The sequence below is a fragment of the Gymnodraco acuticeps genome, unplaced genomic scaffold (assembly GCF_902827175.1).
Source record: "Gymnodraco acuticeps unplaced genomic scaffold, fGymAcu1.1, whole genome shotgun sequence".
NCBI classification, from domain to species: Eukaryota; Metazoa; Chordata; class Actinopteri; order Perciformes; family Bathydraconidae; genus Gymnodraco; species Gymnodraco acuticeps.
In genome coordinates this window covers 227265-245492 of record NW_022991022.1, presented here as the reverse complement: position 1 = coordinate 245492, position 18228 = coordinate 227265, and the positions used below count along the sequence as shown (strand labels likewise).

General features: G+C 41.7%; 1 protein-coding gene and 1 non-coding gene across 2 annotated transcripts in view; both read right to left on the bottom strand.

Moving 5' to 3' along the window:
* Positions 1–1114: 1114 nt before the first annotated feature.
* Positions 1115–1186, bottom strand: trnap-agg. The gene has a single exon. It is a non-coding gene; the product is annotated as a tRNA-Pro (tRNA).
* Positions 1187–3566: 2380 nt separating this feature from the next.
* Positions 3567–18228, bottom strand: part of nt5c3a (5'-nucleotidase, cytosolic IIIA) — a 29885-nt gene continuing 15223 nt past the window's right edge. Inside the window, 8 exon segments of the mRNA XM_034236300.1 lie at positions 3567–4844; positions 5356–5556; positions 7309–7332; positions 7334–7472; positions 9893–9982; positions 11117–11249; positions 13089–13158; positions 14186–14284. Coding sequence (XP_034092191.1) covers positions 4743–4844; positions 5356–5556; positions 7309–7332; positions 7334–7472; positions 9893–9982; positions 11117–11249; positions 13089–13158; positions 14186–14284 — 858 coding nt within the window. The 3' untranslated portion in view covers positions 3567–4742.

Below are 18228 nucleotides of genomic sequence, written 5' to 3'. Positions count from 1 at the left end.
TAATTGAACCTGGTTCTTCAGGAGTTAGTAGAGGTGAGATCTTGCTGACGTTGGTGGATCTGAGCCAAGCAGTAAACTTACATAGACTCAATAACTTCTGTTAGGTCAATTAGTAGGTCTGAGTAATTTGCCGGAATAAATTATCAGCTCCTCCCGACTCTTACCACCCCACTTTTCAAACAAATTCAGTTGGTTAAAGTTCAACAAATGTTTCTATAAAATCTAAGTTGATAAGAAAAAAGCCCAATAACTTATTTGCATAACACGCTTGAAATAAACCCTTCATATTTCCTCTTATGATAAGCAATCTGAGGCTTCTGTTTTAAGGAATGAGCTGCAAACAAGATAAATGAAACCCTATGGAGAGCTGGGATGTAGGCTGTTTGTTTTCTTAAAGCATTTTCAAGTATTAAGGATCATTTACCTACATTTGATTTATTTTGCTGACTTATAACTGAACTTATGAGGCAATATACCTCACCTCGAGTGAGGGGCCCAGCTCTTCGTAACTGCTTCTTTCAGAACGCTGCTGCTCGAATCCTCACTAACACTAAGAAAGTGGATCACATCACTCCTGTTCTGAAGTCTTTACACTGGCTTCCTGTGTGTCAAAGAATAGATTTCAAAATACTGCTGCTGGTTTATAAAGCTTTGAATGGTTTAGGCCCAAAATACATTTCTGACCTACTGCTAAATTATGAACCATCCAAATCTCTCAGGTCTTCAGGGACTGGTCAGCTTTCTGTCCCCAGAGTCAGAACTAAACATGGAGAAGCAGCGTTCAGTTATTATGCTCCAAATATCTGGAACAAACTCCCAGAAACCTGCAGGTCCGCTGCAACTCTGACTACTTTTAAATCCAGGCTGAAGACTTTTCTTTTTGTCGCTGCTTTTAATTGAACTATTTACATCTTAAACTGCACTGTAACTTTTATCCATATATTTATTCTTTTAATGTTTATTTTATTATCTTTTCTTTTTAATGACTGATTTTAAATGCCATTTCCTTAATGTCTTTCGTTTTTTGTAAAGCACTTTGAATTGCCTTGTGTTGAAAGGTGCTATATAAATAAACTTGCCTTGCCTTCTGTCAGACCCTGAGGGGCATAAAGAAGGGCTCGTCCGGGATTTGAACCCGGGACCTCTCGCACCCTAAGCGAGAATCATACCCCTAGACCAACGAACCATGCACACATCAGTAGGCTGTCTATTATTGGATCTACAAACTGCCACGTTGTCCAAACTTCTTGCAATGGTCCAGTCTTCTTCAGATAAACCACAGTGCCATCTGTGGGACGTTTTTAGTACTGCAGCCAAAACACAAGGCATCACTCACCCCAACAGTTTCCAAATTATGTCCTGTTTTATGCTTGGAAAATATCAAAACATCTATGTAGTTTAACATTTAATAACTCAAATACACACCTTAAAGTCACCAGTATATCATACAATATTGTATTTATAATGTATTGTTTTCTGAGTCAGGTAGACATGGACATTTTTATTTGAATGTTCGACTGTTTTAAATTGATATTAATAATTTGTCACGATTTATGAGCTATATATATTTCCTGGCTTTAAATACTATATGCAGTGTGAATATGAAATGTTTTCCTTTATGTTTACTGAATGGTAACAAACCTTTTTGATAGGATTATTCTTTTTTATAAATAATGTGTTCATACTTTTCCAATTAATTTTTTCCTATTTTTAAACGTGTTTTGTTTTATGACTATTATTTTTTTTAAGTCTTTTGTGAATTAACTTACTGGAATGAATTAAGCTTCTGGGTGTGAATTATTTTATTTTTGTGAATTTAATTGCATTTATTTATTCCCTCATTTACTTATCAATAAGTATAGTGACAATATTGATCTTCAGCCTTGTGTACGCACTACATATAATTATTTTAGAAATTACTGTAAATATTAAATTACATAATTGAGTTACTAAAATAAAGTAATTTTCTGATAAAACTATACATATCAAAAGGGATGGATAAAGTTCCTCTGTATAAACTCTCTGGCAATTAATAGATTTCTTTACAGTATATTTTCATACCACTGCTACGCTGATGACACCCAATTAATTCTGCTCTTTCCCCGCTCAGAGACCCAGGTCGTCGCACGCATCTCTGCTTGTCTAGCTGACATCTCTCAGTGGATGTCTGCTCATCACCTCAAGCTCAACCTTGACAAGACTGAGCTGCTCTTCCTTCCGGGAAAAGATTGTCCCACTCTTGACCTAACAATCAACATCGGCACCTCAGTTGTTTCCCCGACTCAGACTGCAAAGAATCTGGGTGTGACCCTAGATAACAACCTGTCCTTCACTGTAAACATAGCTGCCACAACCCGTTGCTGCAGATACACGCTTTACAACATCAGGAAGATACGTCCCCAGCTGACCCAGAAAGCCATGCAGGTTCTGGTCCAGGCTCTCGTCATCTCACGCGTAGACTACTGCAACTCCCTCCTGGCTGGTCTACCTGCATGTGCCATCCGACCTCTGCAGCTCATCCAGAATGCAGCGGCTCGTCTGGTCTTCAACCTGACTAAATTTTCCCACACCACTCCGCTCCTCCGCTCCCTTCACTGGCTTCCGGTAACTGCTAGAATCCACTTCAAGACACTGGTACTTGCTTACCATGCTGTGAATGGATCTGGCCCTTCGTACATCCAGGACATGGTTAACCTGTACACCCCAGCGCGTGCACTACGCTCTGCATCAGCCAAACGACTCGCTGCGCCCTCGCTGCGAAGGGGACCCAAGTTCCCATCGGCAAAAACACGTGGGTTTGCTATCCAGGCTCCAAGATGGTGGAATGAGCTCCCCATTGACATCAGGACAGCAGATAGCTTGCACATCTTCCGGCGCAGATTGAAAACTCATCTCTTTCGACTCCACTTCGAGCGATAGAACTATTAACAAAGCACTTATATACTAATAAAGGACTGGCTTATCTAAAGCCAGTTGAGTAGCACTTGAAATGTTTGGCTCTATGAAACCTGATGTACTTATATGATTCTGTTTTCTTCAAGGTCGTGTCTTCCTGGTCGAATGCACTTATTGTAAGTCGCTTTGGATAAAAGCGTCAGCTAAATGCAATGTAATGTAATTTTAAAACGTGTACGCTGCGTACTGCACCTTTAAATGCATTCAGACCCAATGCTTTCTGGGCTGTTGGGGTCTGAGGTCTGTGTTCCTGAGAAAGTGTGTGTGAGCTCCAGCACTACTGATCCATCATCTGTGTGTCTGGATAAACCTCTGAATGGACTGTGTGCTCTTTTTTCTGGAGCGTTTACCTCGGTGTATAGGAGCTAGCTTAGCATGCTAGCTGGAAACACGTTAGCAACGCTAGTCAGATTGAGAGTTTGATGGAGAGAGAAACGGTGTGTTTAACGGAGCTTGCAGGAAAAGGTGATCCAGTAAACACAGACTCACACCTTTGAAGAAAAGAGAAATCCATCTGCTTATAAAAACACAACACACCTGTATAGTACCTTCAGATATCTCTCCAGATGCAGTGAAACATAAAATACACATCTCCATATAACGGCCACATATACAGCATGACATTAATCCCAGTTTTATTCATATATAATATTATATCTTAGTTTGCTTTACATAAAGTCAACAATAAGAAAAGGCAACATGCAGGTGATAGCAGCACATTTAAAACACAAAGAGAACATTGAACGCAACATTTTGAAACACAAGGAGACATTTTATACTTTCAACCTCCACAAAAAATAGATGTTAAAGGTAGTGCTCAAATCTTACCACAAAATAGAAAAGGTGATGAAATTATTTATATTGTACGTCTAATGCTGCCTTTTATTGAACCACAGGCAGCAGTTTCTCCTTCTGTTCGACTGAAATACAGCAGAACTTAAATGGCTTTTTAATAAGTATTGCAGCACCTTTTACTTTGGTTTAAGGGGCTTTATCATTGCATCTGATATACTGACCACTAGACGCCATCTTTACAACTATTCAATACCTTTTAGATCTTAAACACTGACACGGAGAACACTTTATCGAGTCAGCTTTGCAGAGAAGTTAACTAATTCAGAGAGTAAAGAGCTGCTTCTTCCTCCGTGTGTCGATAGGATGCCAAACGAGCACAATAAGGCTCAAAATGTTAACGTAAACATGGCTTTTCTGTGCAAGAACTTCTTCCTACACACAAATCAGAATGACTGCCACAGGCCGATTTCTCGTACACAGAATTTAAAGTGCGTTTCCTGTCATCATCAAGTTGGAAATCCTTTGTTTACACGAATAATGCGTTATTGCTCGCATCATATTTCATTTTACTTGGAAAAATATAAATTAAAAGGTCTTTAGTGTAAGGAAATAGTCTCTGCATTTTTATTTAACTTTCATAGTCACATGACCAGAGTACCTGAGGTGACAGCTTCACAAAAGACTCAGTAGTCTGTCGGCATTATCAAGAATAACCCTGTGAATAACAATGGTAACAATAATAATGTGCAAATTATAAAACATGGTTATTTATATTGATGTTTTTATCCTAAAACGACTTGGAGAGAACATCAGTAACACTTGAAACAGACAAGGAGGCTGATGCTGCTGCGGGGGCTTTTAAAACAGTTCATTTAGGAGTAAAAATGTATTTAAAAAAAAAAAAAAGGCTTTTAAAGGGGGGTGGGGGGTGGGGTACAGAAGTCTGACAGGCCCATGGCTGGAAGGGGCTGATGGGAGAAGTGGAGGGGGAGTTATAGGACCTTCTGGAGGATGGCATTGGGCACTTCCAGAGTCTCGTCTTTCACCAGGACGATGTCGTAAGAGTCCAGATATTTGTCCAGCCGCTCCTCCACCTGCAGAGGAGCACCACAGGGAGCAGGGTATGGGAATGAATGCATTACAGAACTGAATGTCCTCTTCCAATATGAGAGTCCACATGATAACAAAGGTATCCCAACTGTAGCTGTGAACATGACAGGATGTCTGATTACCTAGAAGAGCATCAGGACTGTTTGAGGCATATGATAGCTATGTGATTAACATGATGATTCAGCCTCTATGGAGATAGACATATGACAAGCATGCTCATTTCTGACGTGGAGCTAATCTGAAGTAAACATTGAATACTGCTTTCTATTCCTCCATCTTGTGACTGTGTGACTCCCTCTCTTGGATATCAGCATGTGAAGGACACTGTTCAGGAACTAGTTGATGCTCTGTATGTGATGACTACTTCCATTCTGGAAAGGATCACAGATACATGGATCCTGATGTTGAAGATCAAGCCGGGGACCAGTGAGACTTTCCTAACACTGACCTCCCTATTTTCTGTTTGTTTTCGTGTCCGTGGCCATGTGTCTGTACCTTGTCGTTGAGGAAGCCGATCTTGAGGATGTTCTCCACGTTGGGCGCTCCGTCGGCCATGCTCAGGTCCCCAAGGGAGTCCCCCATGAGGATGATGTTGCTGTACTCCTTCACCTGTTTGAAGTACTCCGTGTTCCTCAGGGCACTGTCGTGTTTGTTGTACACGTGGATCAGCTCGCCTTTAAAACCCTTCAGGACGCCCTGAGAGAGGAGGAGCAGACAACACCAGCGTCAAACAGCACGCTCTTAAAGGTCCCCTATTATACTGTTTTTCATCAATATATCACAGGTCTCAGATATATACAGAGCCTGTCTCTGATTGGCTGAAACACCAGACAGATCATTGCAGCATTACCCATAATCCCCTCTGTTTCAGCCCCGTTTCCAAAGTGCTGATTCTCTGTCTGTTACTTTAGATGAAAATAAGGAGCCCCTCCCCACGCCCCTCTGAGAGAGATTTGGTTACAAAGAACTCAATGGTGCTCTAGGAGGAGATTCAGGTGATAAGGGGGGGGGGGGTTACCTTGGTTGCTGATTGGCTAATGGTTACACAAGACAAAACATCGTTATGACATCATAAAGTGGCCAAAAATCTGATCAGCTCATTTTCAGACAGGTTTTTATAGAAATGGATCAAAAAGAGAGAGAATCTTTGTTCCTGAAACTTTCAGAGTCTCTTTCCACAGAGGGGGCACATGTTGATGTAGAAGAGACATGAAGAAGAGGGGACACATGTTGATGTAGAAGAGACATGAAGAAGAGGGGACACATGTTGATGTAGAAGAGACATGAAGAAGAGGGGACACATGTTGATGTAGAAGAGACATGAAGAAGAGGGGACACATGTTGATGTAGAGGAGACATGAAGAAGAGGGGACACATGTTGATGTAGAAGAGACATGAAGAAGAGGGGGACACATGTTGATGTAGAAGAGACATGAAGAAGAGGGGACACATGTTGATGTAGAAGAGACATGAAGAAGAGGGGACACATGTTGATGTAGAAGAGACATGGAGAAGAGGGGACACATTTTGATGTAGAAGAGACATGAAGAAGAGGGGACACATGTTGATGTAGAAGAGACATGAAGAAGAGGGGACACATGTTGATGTAGAAGAGACATGAGGTAAGAGGGGACACATGTTGATGTAGAAGAGACATGAAGAAGAGGGGACACATGTTGATGTAGAAGAGACATGAAGAAGAGGGGACACATTTGATGTAGAAGAGACATGAAGAAGAGGGGACACATGTTGATGTAGAAGAGACATGAAGAAGAGGGGACACATGTTGATGTAGAAGAGACATGAAGAAGAGGGGACACATTTTGATGTAGAAGAGACATGAAGAAGAGGGGACACATGTTGATGTAGAAGAGACATGAAGAAGAGGGGACACATTTTGATGTAGAAGAGACATGAAGAAGTGGATTTTGCATAATAGGTGACCTTGAAATCAAAAGGCTTCAGAAGAAGAGAGGGGGAGGACAAAGCCCCCAGGAAGAACGCCAGGTCTTTGAAATACATTTTCAACAAATGGTGGTATGGTAACCTCTGTGTTAGTCACGTGACTTCATTGGGGCCAGAAAATACTTTTTCCTATTGGCTTACATCTGGGAAGAGAGGTCTGGAAATCAGCTTAACAGTTTGTTTTTAGCTAAATTAACTTCACTGTCTGAGCACTTGAATATTAATGATTAGGTCTTAAAAGTTTTAATTCGCTAAAAGACAAATCCAGAGGTATTCTCCGTCCTCTTTTTATTGAACCTCCTGTTATGGAGTGGCTGGAAGGCGGGTTTAAGAATAGGAGGCGGGCGTAAAAGTGGGGTTTAGATCCAGGTGTTGTTTTGGCTTAATGCGCCACAGATCAACTTTCATGGGCCGACCTCCGGCACCATATCCAGTTCTCTTTAAACATCCATGGGGGGGGGGGGGGGGGGGGGGGGGACTCACGTTTTCATCAAAGTCCATGAAGTTTGGAGACGACCTTGACGTTGGGGTGGTAGACTCCGGCTTGGCGGATGATCTCCTCCAACACGTCGCCCAGGCCGGCGGAGAAGATGAAGACGGGCACATCGTGCTGCTGCAGGCGGTCGAAGAACTGCTCGTAGCCTTCCCTGGAAGTTTAATTTATATTTAGTGATATAGGAGTTACAAGACAAGTGCATACAAGTACAGTGTCACAGATACACAGAAGACAGTAAGGTGGATTTACAAGTAAAGACAAATAACCGCAGGTCCTTCCTTCCTGCAGCGGTCAGACTATATAACTACCACGGCCCCTAGTAGACCGTAGACCACACACACACACACACACACACACACACACACACACACACACACACACACACACACACACCACACCACACACACACACACACACACACACACCACACACACACACACACACACACACACCACACACAACACACACACACCACACACACACACACACCACACACACACACACACACACACACACACACACACACACACACACACACACACACACACACCTCTTGTCGTTAACCACCAACTATGTGCATATATATATGCCGTTAATAACTGCTATATATACCTGGCTGCTCAATCATCAGAACTGTTACAGGACATGTATTTTTGTAAAATGTGTAACTTTTTTTAATTATAATTTCTTTTTTTATCTTTAATACTTTTGTATGCATGCTTCTTAGGTAACATTAAGCTGTCTTTGGCTCTTTTCTGCTGTAACAAAGTATAGTCATGTATCCTGGGGGGGGGGCTGTAAATAGTAGCAGGACCTTGAAGACCTTAAAGGAGTAGAAAGGGGTGGTGGCTGATATCAGAAGGCTTTTTGTTTTGAATGTGTGCAGTATTGTATCTGTTTAATTATTATTACATGTCACTTGTTAGACACTTTTATCCAAAGCGACTTACATACTCAATACTGTGGATATTTGGGGTGAGTCTTGCCCAGGGACACAACGACATGCTGACTGCAGTGGGGTTTGAACCTGTGACACACTGATCCGAACACCAACGCACAACCCACTGCACCACACGCCTTTAATCTTCTCTTAACCTCACTGTGAGGTTTCATAACAGGGTCGTCAGTTGAAAACTAGCATCAGATATAAACACTGACACTTGCATTGGATAGCTGTTTTTCAACTAGTCTATGTATGTGGTGCCTGACCCTATCGAATAAACCACAAATAAACATACACATCATATAAAAAGGCAGTGAAATCAGTAGAGAAATCTGTGTTTTAAGTGTATTAGAGCAGAGAGGATGAAAGCATAGCGACATATGTATAAACTAGTGCTGTCAAAATTATCGCGTTAACGGCGGTAATTAATTGCGTTAAAATATTTAACGCATTTAACGCATGTGCAGAATGGCCCGCCCCATACCAGTGGCAGCGCCAGGGTATGGCTGGGGTAGGCTACACCCATACCAAGAAATGGCTTAGCCCCACCATGAAAAATGATGTTAAGTAAGCAAAATAAAGTCTGCCAACTCGCGGAGTAAATTGCACAGACAGCAGTTAGTAAGATTGATTTCAGTAGCCACGGTTTTGAAAACTTTTGTCACGTAGTGATCGTCTTCTCAATAGAACATCTTTGATAACGGCGTGGTGTTGTTGCAGGAAGTCCAGACGGAGAATACTTTTGCTGTAGTACAGGGGGGCACATAACTGGTACGCAGGTTATGTGCGTAATCTGAAATGCGTAGGCTACCGTCACTTGTGTCTCAAAGCGCATTTGCGTACCGACGTACTTGTGAAGCTTTTCCAGAAGGCGGTTAGATCATCGGACGACAGAGTCGGTCTCCGTGTGCACAGACAGGGCTGCTGTTAACGTCGGTCTGTACAACGGAATTGTGCCAAAACTACGCCAACCGGCTGCGGAGGGAGACTCTCCCCCTCCCCCCCCCCCCCCTTCACTGGAGAACTGCGCTACAACAGCTGATCACAACGTTCACACTCTGTGGTCACGAAGTACTCCACTAGCCGCCGCCCCCCCCCCCCCCCCCCCCCCCCTCTGTCGACTTTCCTGAAGTACTCCCCCGTTGATAGAAATCAACACGTAATGAATTAAGACCCCACGGTTTGATGATTGATAGGTGTGTGGGCTGTCTTTCATTTTGACACGCAGAAAAATGTTATAATAAACATAGATACTGTATGTTAAATGGATATATCCGCCTTCTTTCATTTATCTTTCCATTCCCACAACAATATACATAAATAAATGGCATATTTTGGACATAGTTCGAATGGTGATTAATCATGATTAATTAATTTTTAAGCTGTGATTAATCTGATTAAAAATGTTAATCGTTTGACAGCGCGAGTATAAACACATAATCATTAATAGGTTAGACTCATGTTAAAGAGCCAGTCAAATGTTTTCTGTCCTTAAAAAAGGTACAAAACACCTCCAAGTATTTCCTGAGCCCTCAGTTGTGGCCCCTTTTTAGATAAGGGCATCAGCATCAGCTAAATACCCACAATGCAACAGTAAAGTGTGCAGATGAGCGTGGAGGAACAGGTACCTGAGAGCAGCCTCAGACTCCCTCACCACCTCAGGCAGTTTGTCTTTCTCCAGCCGCTGCTCCACAAGGAGTGTGTGGGACTTGAAATACCTGCAGACACACACACACACACACACACACACACACACACACACGGAAATCAATCAGAATAATATTTTCATCCCGTGGAAATTTGATTTTGTGACATATGCTCCTTAGAATGAAATAAAATATATTAAAACAAATTAAAACATTTTTTTGTATAGAAGACAAGAAAAAAATGTGCAATCAAAGGATAAACTCAAATATATTTATGTAAACATAAGTAGTAAGAAATATGCAAATTGTCCTACAATATGTAACATGTACACTATATATAACAATATACTAGGGATGTAACAATACCAAAACTCACGGTACAATAATATCGCCACCCACACCGCAGTATTTTTTTCTTTTTTTTTACCCAAAAAATATATTGTATATTATCGGGGCTATTAATACTGGTATCGGGTTTATCGGGATGACTTCATAATTCCTAATATCGGACCGATAATTATCGGGCCGATAATTATCGGGCCGATAATTATCGGGCCGATAATTATCGTGCACCACTACTTGGTACTGATGTTGCTGGGACAGAGATATGCTTTGGCCATGGGTGACAGCAGTGGGTCAAACTGTGCATCGTCTCTCCACCACTTCAAAAACAATACAGTGTTTGCCAAGAAGGTGAGGCTTATTGACAGAGATATAAATATACTGTTGGTACTTGTCAATGTCTCTAGGTGTGTACATGTAGCCCTGTACGATGTCCTTTTGTGTTATCTGTTGTTTTATGTTCATGTTGTAACCTACTTGCTGCCATGTTGTACAGGTCTCCCTTGAAAAAGAGATCGATGATCTCAATGGGACCACCTGGCTGAATAAAGGTTTAAAAAAATATATATAAATAAATCGCGGTACATTTTGTCAGTCTCACGACGGTATTGAGAGATTTATTTACCGCGATATTCGATATATCGTTACATCCCTACAATATACACAGCGGCATATTTGTATTTTTAAGATATTAAAGGCCCAATTGCACAAGCATATATTGCAAAGTGTATTCTGCAGGTGGTGAGCAGGAAAACAAGTATGTGTGTGTGTGTGATATGAAAGGTGTGTCTGCGTGTGTGTGAAATGAAAGGTGTGTGTGTGTGTGTGTGTGTGTGTGTGTGTGTGTGTGTGTGTGTGTCTCACCACTCCACCATGAACGGGTATTTCTCCTCCATGGTGAGGTTGGGGTCGATCTCGATGGGGTAATATTTATTCTTCAGCTGCAGCAGCTTCTGTCTGCAGTCCTCCGTCACCAGATTACAGTTATCAATGATATCTGCAGCAGGAAGGAGGCACAGGCCAATAGCATGAGGGTTTGAACAGAGCTGAAGGTCGTTGCTTTGGTGCAGCATGGAAGCCAAGTGCAAACAACAGCAAAGGAAACACTTTAATGTGAAATATGTGCAGAGAAAATACTGCATCTGTCATAACACGGAAGGCTAGCAAGGGGAGGGTTGTAGATGAGGTTAAGGTTCAAGTTTATTTATATAGCACCTTTCAGACACATAGGCATTTCAAAGTGCTTTACATAAGCATTAACAGTTTAACACACAAGAAAATATAACATAAATAACCTTAAAAAAGAAGACAATTCATGAAAGAGGTAGAAAGACGTGACAAATCATTATTGTAAAAACAGTTGATTCTGCGAGAGATGCAGAAGTCAAATAATAAAATGTTATTATATGACCTCTGGAAGAAGCATCTAAAGGTTTGGAGCCCCGATATCAGCCCTATTGTTTTAGAGAACTTTGTGACAATCTGCCTTTGTTTCTGATTGGTCCATCAGTGAGAGAGGACGTCAAGATGCTCCCTCACTCAGTGATGTCACTATGTTAAGGAAGTGAAGGGGGAGTGTGTGGAAGAGAAACTCACTCTGGAGGGAATACAGGGATTTTAGCCTTGGCAGACCATTTACATGCACTAAAACCAGTCCTCAAAGACCTCCACTGGCTTCCTGTCTCCCATCGCATCAACTACAAAATTCTGGTCCTCACCTACAAAGCACTCCACCATCTGGCCCCACCTTATCTCACAAATCTTCTCACTCCTTATCAACCCCCACGGTCCCTCAGATCCACCGCAGCCGGACTCCTATCCATTCCCACATCCACACTCTGCAGCTTTGGGGACAGAGCCTTCTCAGTGGCATCCCCCAAGATCTCCGTGACTCTGACGGCCCGTCCACACAGCAGCGTTAAAAAATCTTCCAACGCTTCTGCCCATTCACTTTGAATGGGGTGACGTCACGTTGCCTCACTTTTCGCCGAACTGCATTGTGGGAAGCAAAGCGGAGATTTCCAGGATTTTCAGGATTCAAAAGTTGAACAATGTTCAACTTTTGAAGCTGAGGTGGAAGCGTCAGCCAATCAAATCCCGTTTATGCAAATCTGACAGTACAAGCGCTAGCCAATCAAACCGCATGCAAGCTGGGAGAACCAGTTCATTTTCTATATTCCTAAAAATGGAGGAGAAGTTAGTTATTGCTGTAGCAAATCACCCGGTTCTTTATGACCAGTCGCTAATAACTTACCGGGATACAAACCGGAGGAACCAGGCATGGAGGGAGGTGGCAGAGACAGTGGGTGAAACTGGTAGGTTTTCGCCTGTTTGGGGATTTTATATCCAATTTACTTCGTTTTAACATTGCTATTGCTTTGTATGTCGGGGGCGGGAGATTCATGTGATTGGTTGTTGGTCACGTTGCTCGCAAAAAATCCCCAAGCTTCAGATACGCCCACCTCCAAGATTTTTTTTAACGCGGCTGTGTGGACGTACCGTGAGTCTCACTCTTTCAGTCCCGCCTCAAAACACAAATGTTCAACTCTGTCTACCCATAAGCCCCCTCCCCTCTCAATCAACTTCCTCTTGACTGCCTTTTTTTTATTTATTTTACTATATTTATTTGTTTCCCTGTCCTTGTTTGTCTACCCTCCCTCATACTGTAAAGCGTCTTTGAGTTGTGAAAAGCGCTATATAAATAAAATGTATTATTATTAAAACCTACACTACAGGGATGGGAAAACCCCAAAAGAGCAGAATAGGGCCCTTAAAGTAATACTTCTTCAGCCTAAACGTGACATTGAGACATGTCTTGTTTTCTCGCTGTACTTACTGTGACAGGACGGGCAGCGTTTTCCGTTGACAGCGAACTTGCTCAACGTCATGTCGAAGTCCGTGATGATCTGCAACAGAGCCGAGGACATTACGTTTACCGGAAACATACACGGAACTCTGGGTTTTCTGTGCTAGTCTACAGGCTCAAAAACATTTCAATTAACGCATTCATCTCTTGGTATGATTGGACTATTTGAGTTCATGATTTGGAAATAATACATGAGCACAGAGAAAGTGTGTTTAAGATTAAGGTTGGTTCATTTTTCCTAAGGTGACATGTTCTGCTTTCTGACAAAGGTAACATGTATTTAAACTAAATGCACATAAATACTGATTATTTCATATATTGCTACATTTTCAGTGACTTCAACACAAAAGCTTAAGTTATTAAAAACAAAAGCCTACCTTTAGATACATACAATTGGTAGTTGTTTTATCGTTAAAAACCATGTCCTTTTCTAAATCAAATTGTTCAAAAAACAAGTATATTTACGTAATTTCTATGTTAAAAATAATAATGCTTGACAGAGCGTTGTCTTGTTGTGGGATAACTGTTTACCAGTAGCCATATCTTGTTATTTTGTAGGGTTGTTATTTTAGAAAAATAGATTCTACATGGATCTCGATTCTTTCCGGTATCGATTTCCCCCTCCCCATATTTATCAAGAGGTTATTAGATTCAAGAGTCAAGGCTTTTATTGTCATGTGTACATAGCTACAGTGTATATGACAATGAACATCTTAGGCTCCTCCCACAGTGCAACACGATAAAACTGATAACATCGTACAAGTAAATACAAATACAATTGAATATAATAGAAATAGTGCAAGAATAGTCTATATACAAGTAATTGGCATATTGATATATGAGTTGCAAACAGATGAAGGTTATGAATGTTCTTTCAGAAGTTCAGGTGTTTACCAGTCTTATGGCCTGTGGGATGAAACTGATCCTGAGTCTGGTGGTTTTAGACCTGATGCTGTGTAGGTTATGTTGCATTTAGATTATTTACAGCTTATAAATCTCTATTTTCCAGTTGCCACAGCTTCAATACCACCAGGTGGCGATCTCTGACGCAGCCTCAGGGTATCTACCTGTAGTTTGGACGCGCCTCCTTTGATGAGGCCGCAGATGATCTGCTCCACCCTCTCGGGGTCCCTCATGTGCACCGTCGGCTTCTCAAACTGAGGCATCTGCAGAGAGAGAGAGAGAGAGAGAGAGAGAGAGAGAGAGAGAGAGAGAGAGAGAGAGAGAGAGAGAGAGAGAGAGAGAGAGAGAGAGAGAGAGAGGGCGTTTTAAACTGATGTTTGTATCTTTATTTTATTTATTTTTTCAGACAGAGGGTGAAAAGAGGTGCTGCAGCAGTATGAGAAAAATAAAGAGCTTTTTGAACATTAAAGCATGGAGACATGTCCCAGTAGAGCAGGGGTGGGGAACATTTTTCCTCTCAAGGGCCATTTCAATGTTTTCAACATCCTCCGAGGGCCGTACAAATTATTGACCTCTGCTTAAAAAAACTAAAATCACAGCCCATTCATTTCACCTTTCTTTCATGCTGTGCAAAGAAAAAGCAACCTCTCAATCCAGATATCTTGCCATGACTCACGCATGCATGTGCACGGTTGTGGCATGACCACCAAAACAGAAAGATATGGACACAAGATGTGTGCAAATGTATTTAGACTCCTATCCATGTGAACATGATTTAAGTGGGGGGGACCTAACCTCCTCTAGGGGGGTCCGGGGGCATGCTCCCCCGGGAAGATTTTTTTTTTTTAAATGTTGAAGTTAAAAGCATCAATCTGGTGCACTTTGAGAGCAACATTAGGAGATCTATGGATACATCTCTCAACACCCATATGAAACAGAACTGTAAGCAGATTTTCTTTTTCTTTATGGGTATTTTACAAATCACTCCCCTTTCAAACTGTATTCTTGTTTATTAATAACAACTTGTTTTTACTGTCATATAGTATTTTATACCCGTTTACTTTATTCTCTTATTTGTTTTATAACTATAATGATCATATAAAGATGTGCCTTTACCTCACTGGTTGTAGAAAAAGCTTCTTATATTCGTTAGCATAGCTAGCTAACCAGATGCTAATAACAACAAAGTTATTGACTGTCTGATCAGTGTGACAGATGAACAGATCGCCACTGGGCTTTCAACTAAAGACAGCCACGCAAAAACTGCAGCATGTGTACGGCTCCTTATGGGTACTGACATTTTTGGAAGTGCCGGAGCGGAGCGGCGTTCTGGTGCTCACTGCTCTCCGTCAGAACTACACCCCTGTCAGACGAGACATATACCACGTGATGACACGTTAGGCTTGTGTTGTGTTCAAGGACTCTGACCTTGGCCAGGAAAAACAGGCACTCACTTGTTTAATTATTTTGCGATCTAGATTTCTTTAATTTTTTTCTTTTTTGCGTGTGTTTATAAATTACCTCGAGGGCCACACCAAATGGTCTCGCGGGCCGTATACGGCCCGGGGGCCGGAGGTTCCCCACCCCTGCAGTAGAGACTCTTTAAAGTAGAGACACTACATACTGATATACGCCTGAACATCAGCAGGAGAGGACTCTTTAAAGTAGAGACACTACATACTGATATACACCTGAACATCAGCAGGAGAGGACTCTTTAAAGTAGAGACACTACATACTGATATACACCAGAGGCCTGTACTATGAAGCCGGATGTTCTCTTAGCCGGCTAACTTCAGGGAAAACTTGGGGTTTCCCGTCCTACGACGCTGGTTCTCTTTTTAGCAGGCTAGATCTCCATGGTAACTTGTGCTGAGCGGCTAGCCTGCTCCGGAGCAGGTTAGGTTGCAGGTTAAGAGCTCAACTCAGTGAAAGCACTGCCTGCTGACCAATCAGAGCTCAGTGTGCGGAGTTTAAAGCGATCAAGTCATATTACAGGAGAAAGGAAATACAGAAAAGCTGCCGTCGCAGGAAAGACGGCCGGCAAAAATCACAGACTGTGTGAACGTGAACATGAATAGAATATCACCTCCATCTTCAGAGCAATCTGACTATTATAACATTAGTGTTAAGAAAGCTTACTTAAATATCTGCCACAACATAAGTAACCGGATCAGAGTAACATTAAGTACAGTCCGCGGCATATCACTTCATAATGTATCATATATTTCCTTATCTGAGTCAGCTGAGCCGTATCTGGCCGTGCAACACTCACAGTGTCACATACTGTATGCAGAAGTATTATTTTAAGCAACACATTAAGTTGACTGAAACACTCGAGTACAAATGTAATTAAAGTCAGATCGTGTTTTAGACGGGGCAGTGATATCATAAACCTGTTAATGTCCGCATTCAAACACTTGTTCTTTTACCAGTTGTATTCACCTTGCAGGTGCAGCTCTGTGGCTTTTATCCTGGATAAAGAGTTTAAGTCATGGATGTTTAAAGTTTAACTTATTCATATGTCTAATTATATAGTATAATAATACTTTTCATTCAGGAAGTATGACGCTGCGCTGTCAGTACGCTTGTCCATGTTTGTGATTGGTCGAATGCTCCAAATACCACCCCTCTCATGTGAACGCGCACCTAACTAGATAGGACACGGCTGGCTTGAGCGATCCACTTGATAACCCGCGTTGTAGGACCGCTTAGCGAGAGCGCGTATGTTTTGGATTAGGCCAACCGGCTAACTCAAACATATCCAGGTTAGGTTGAACCGGCTTCGGAGTACAGGCCTCTGAACATCCCCTTTTAAAGCTCTTTCTGATGTAACAACGTTGACAGTTGAGTGTTACACACTGTGCTGATGAAAGGCAAATAACATAAGGACTAAAACACAAATACACACGGCAACATCCCCACTTCCACCTTCTTATATAATCAGCATCAGAAACATAACACCTAGAGCACAAACTAAAAATAAATCTTCTTTCCAGACAACTCTCTAATAAGAATAACACACACTTGTGTAATATTGCAAAGAGCCAACACCTAATATCTGCCGAGTAAAGGTTTGTACTCAAAGAAGAAGTGTGTCACTCTCCGATTCTCGATTGTTTTGCAGTATTGCCTTTGAAAAACATCGACGCCTGTAGTTGTACATTACATTTCAGTATGAGTCAGTGTGAGAAAAAGTTTTTAGAGAGTACTTGTCCATGGACAAGTGAGTTTGGAAATGTACTTGTCCGAATACATTTTTCACTTGTCCAGAATGGACAAAAATTGAGGCCACTGGAATCTTCTTCTTCGTCATCGTATTTTACACAGTTTTTACGACACCGCTAACGTAAGTCAGCGGTAAGATTTTACTGCATCACACATAGGGTTGGATATCGTTTGGATTTTAACGATTCCGGTTCTGCTTTTCAATTCCGGTTATTTTCGGTTCTCGATTCCGGTTCTTTGAGAGGGTCAAAATAAGTCAAACTGGGAGAAAAATATATTTATGAAAACATTAAGTCAAATCCTATTTACAAATCACTTCATACCGTTTAATTTCTTACAGTTATTGAATACAATTATATAAAAATAATATATGCATTGTTTAGTTAGTTCTAGTTTGAGAATGTACAATTGGCCCAGTCTCCTCTGATGTTACACTGCAACCTGCCTGTGAGACAGAGTCCAACCACACATGTCCAACACATAGGACATAACCTAATGATAATACTAATAATAACAATACAGAGAGAGAGACGCTGAGCTGCACCGTGCAGCGATCAGCTGATACGGAGCATATGAGAGAGCTGCAGTCCGCGGGGCTCGGCCTCGCCTCCTGTCCTCACAACTCTTATTAATCCCGGTACCGGACAATTGTTATTTGTTCCTACTCAGAACCGAGTTTGGCTTCCCAACCTTGCCATAGTGCTACACTTCCCGCCCCGCCCCGCCCCTGTCTAACTGTACAGAAAGCGGTGAGATGCATTTCCTTAGGAATCGACAAGCAGAACCGAAACTAACATTTCTAAACGAACAATGGCGGACACGTACAATTTGCGAATGAGTTCTGCCTTTTGTAAACTGAATGTATCAATAATTTGTCAATAAACGTCACTTGTCCGCCGGACAAGTCAATTGACAAATCTACTTGTCCGATATTGTAAATAACACGTCCCGGACGGTGGGACGTGTACTTTTTCGCACAC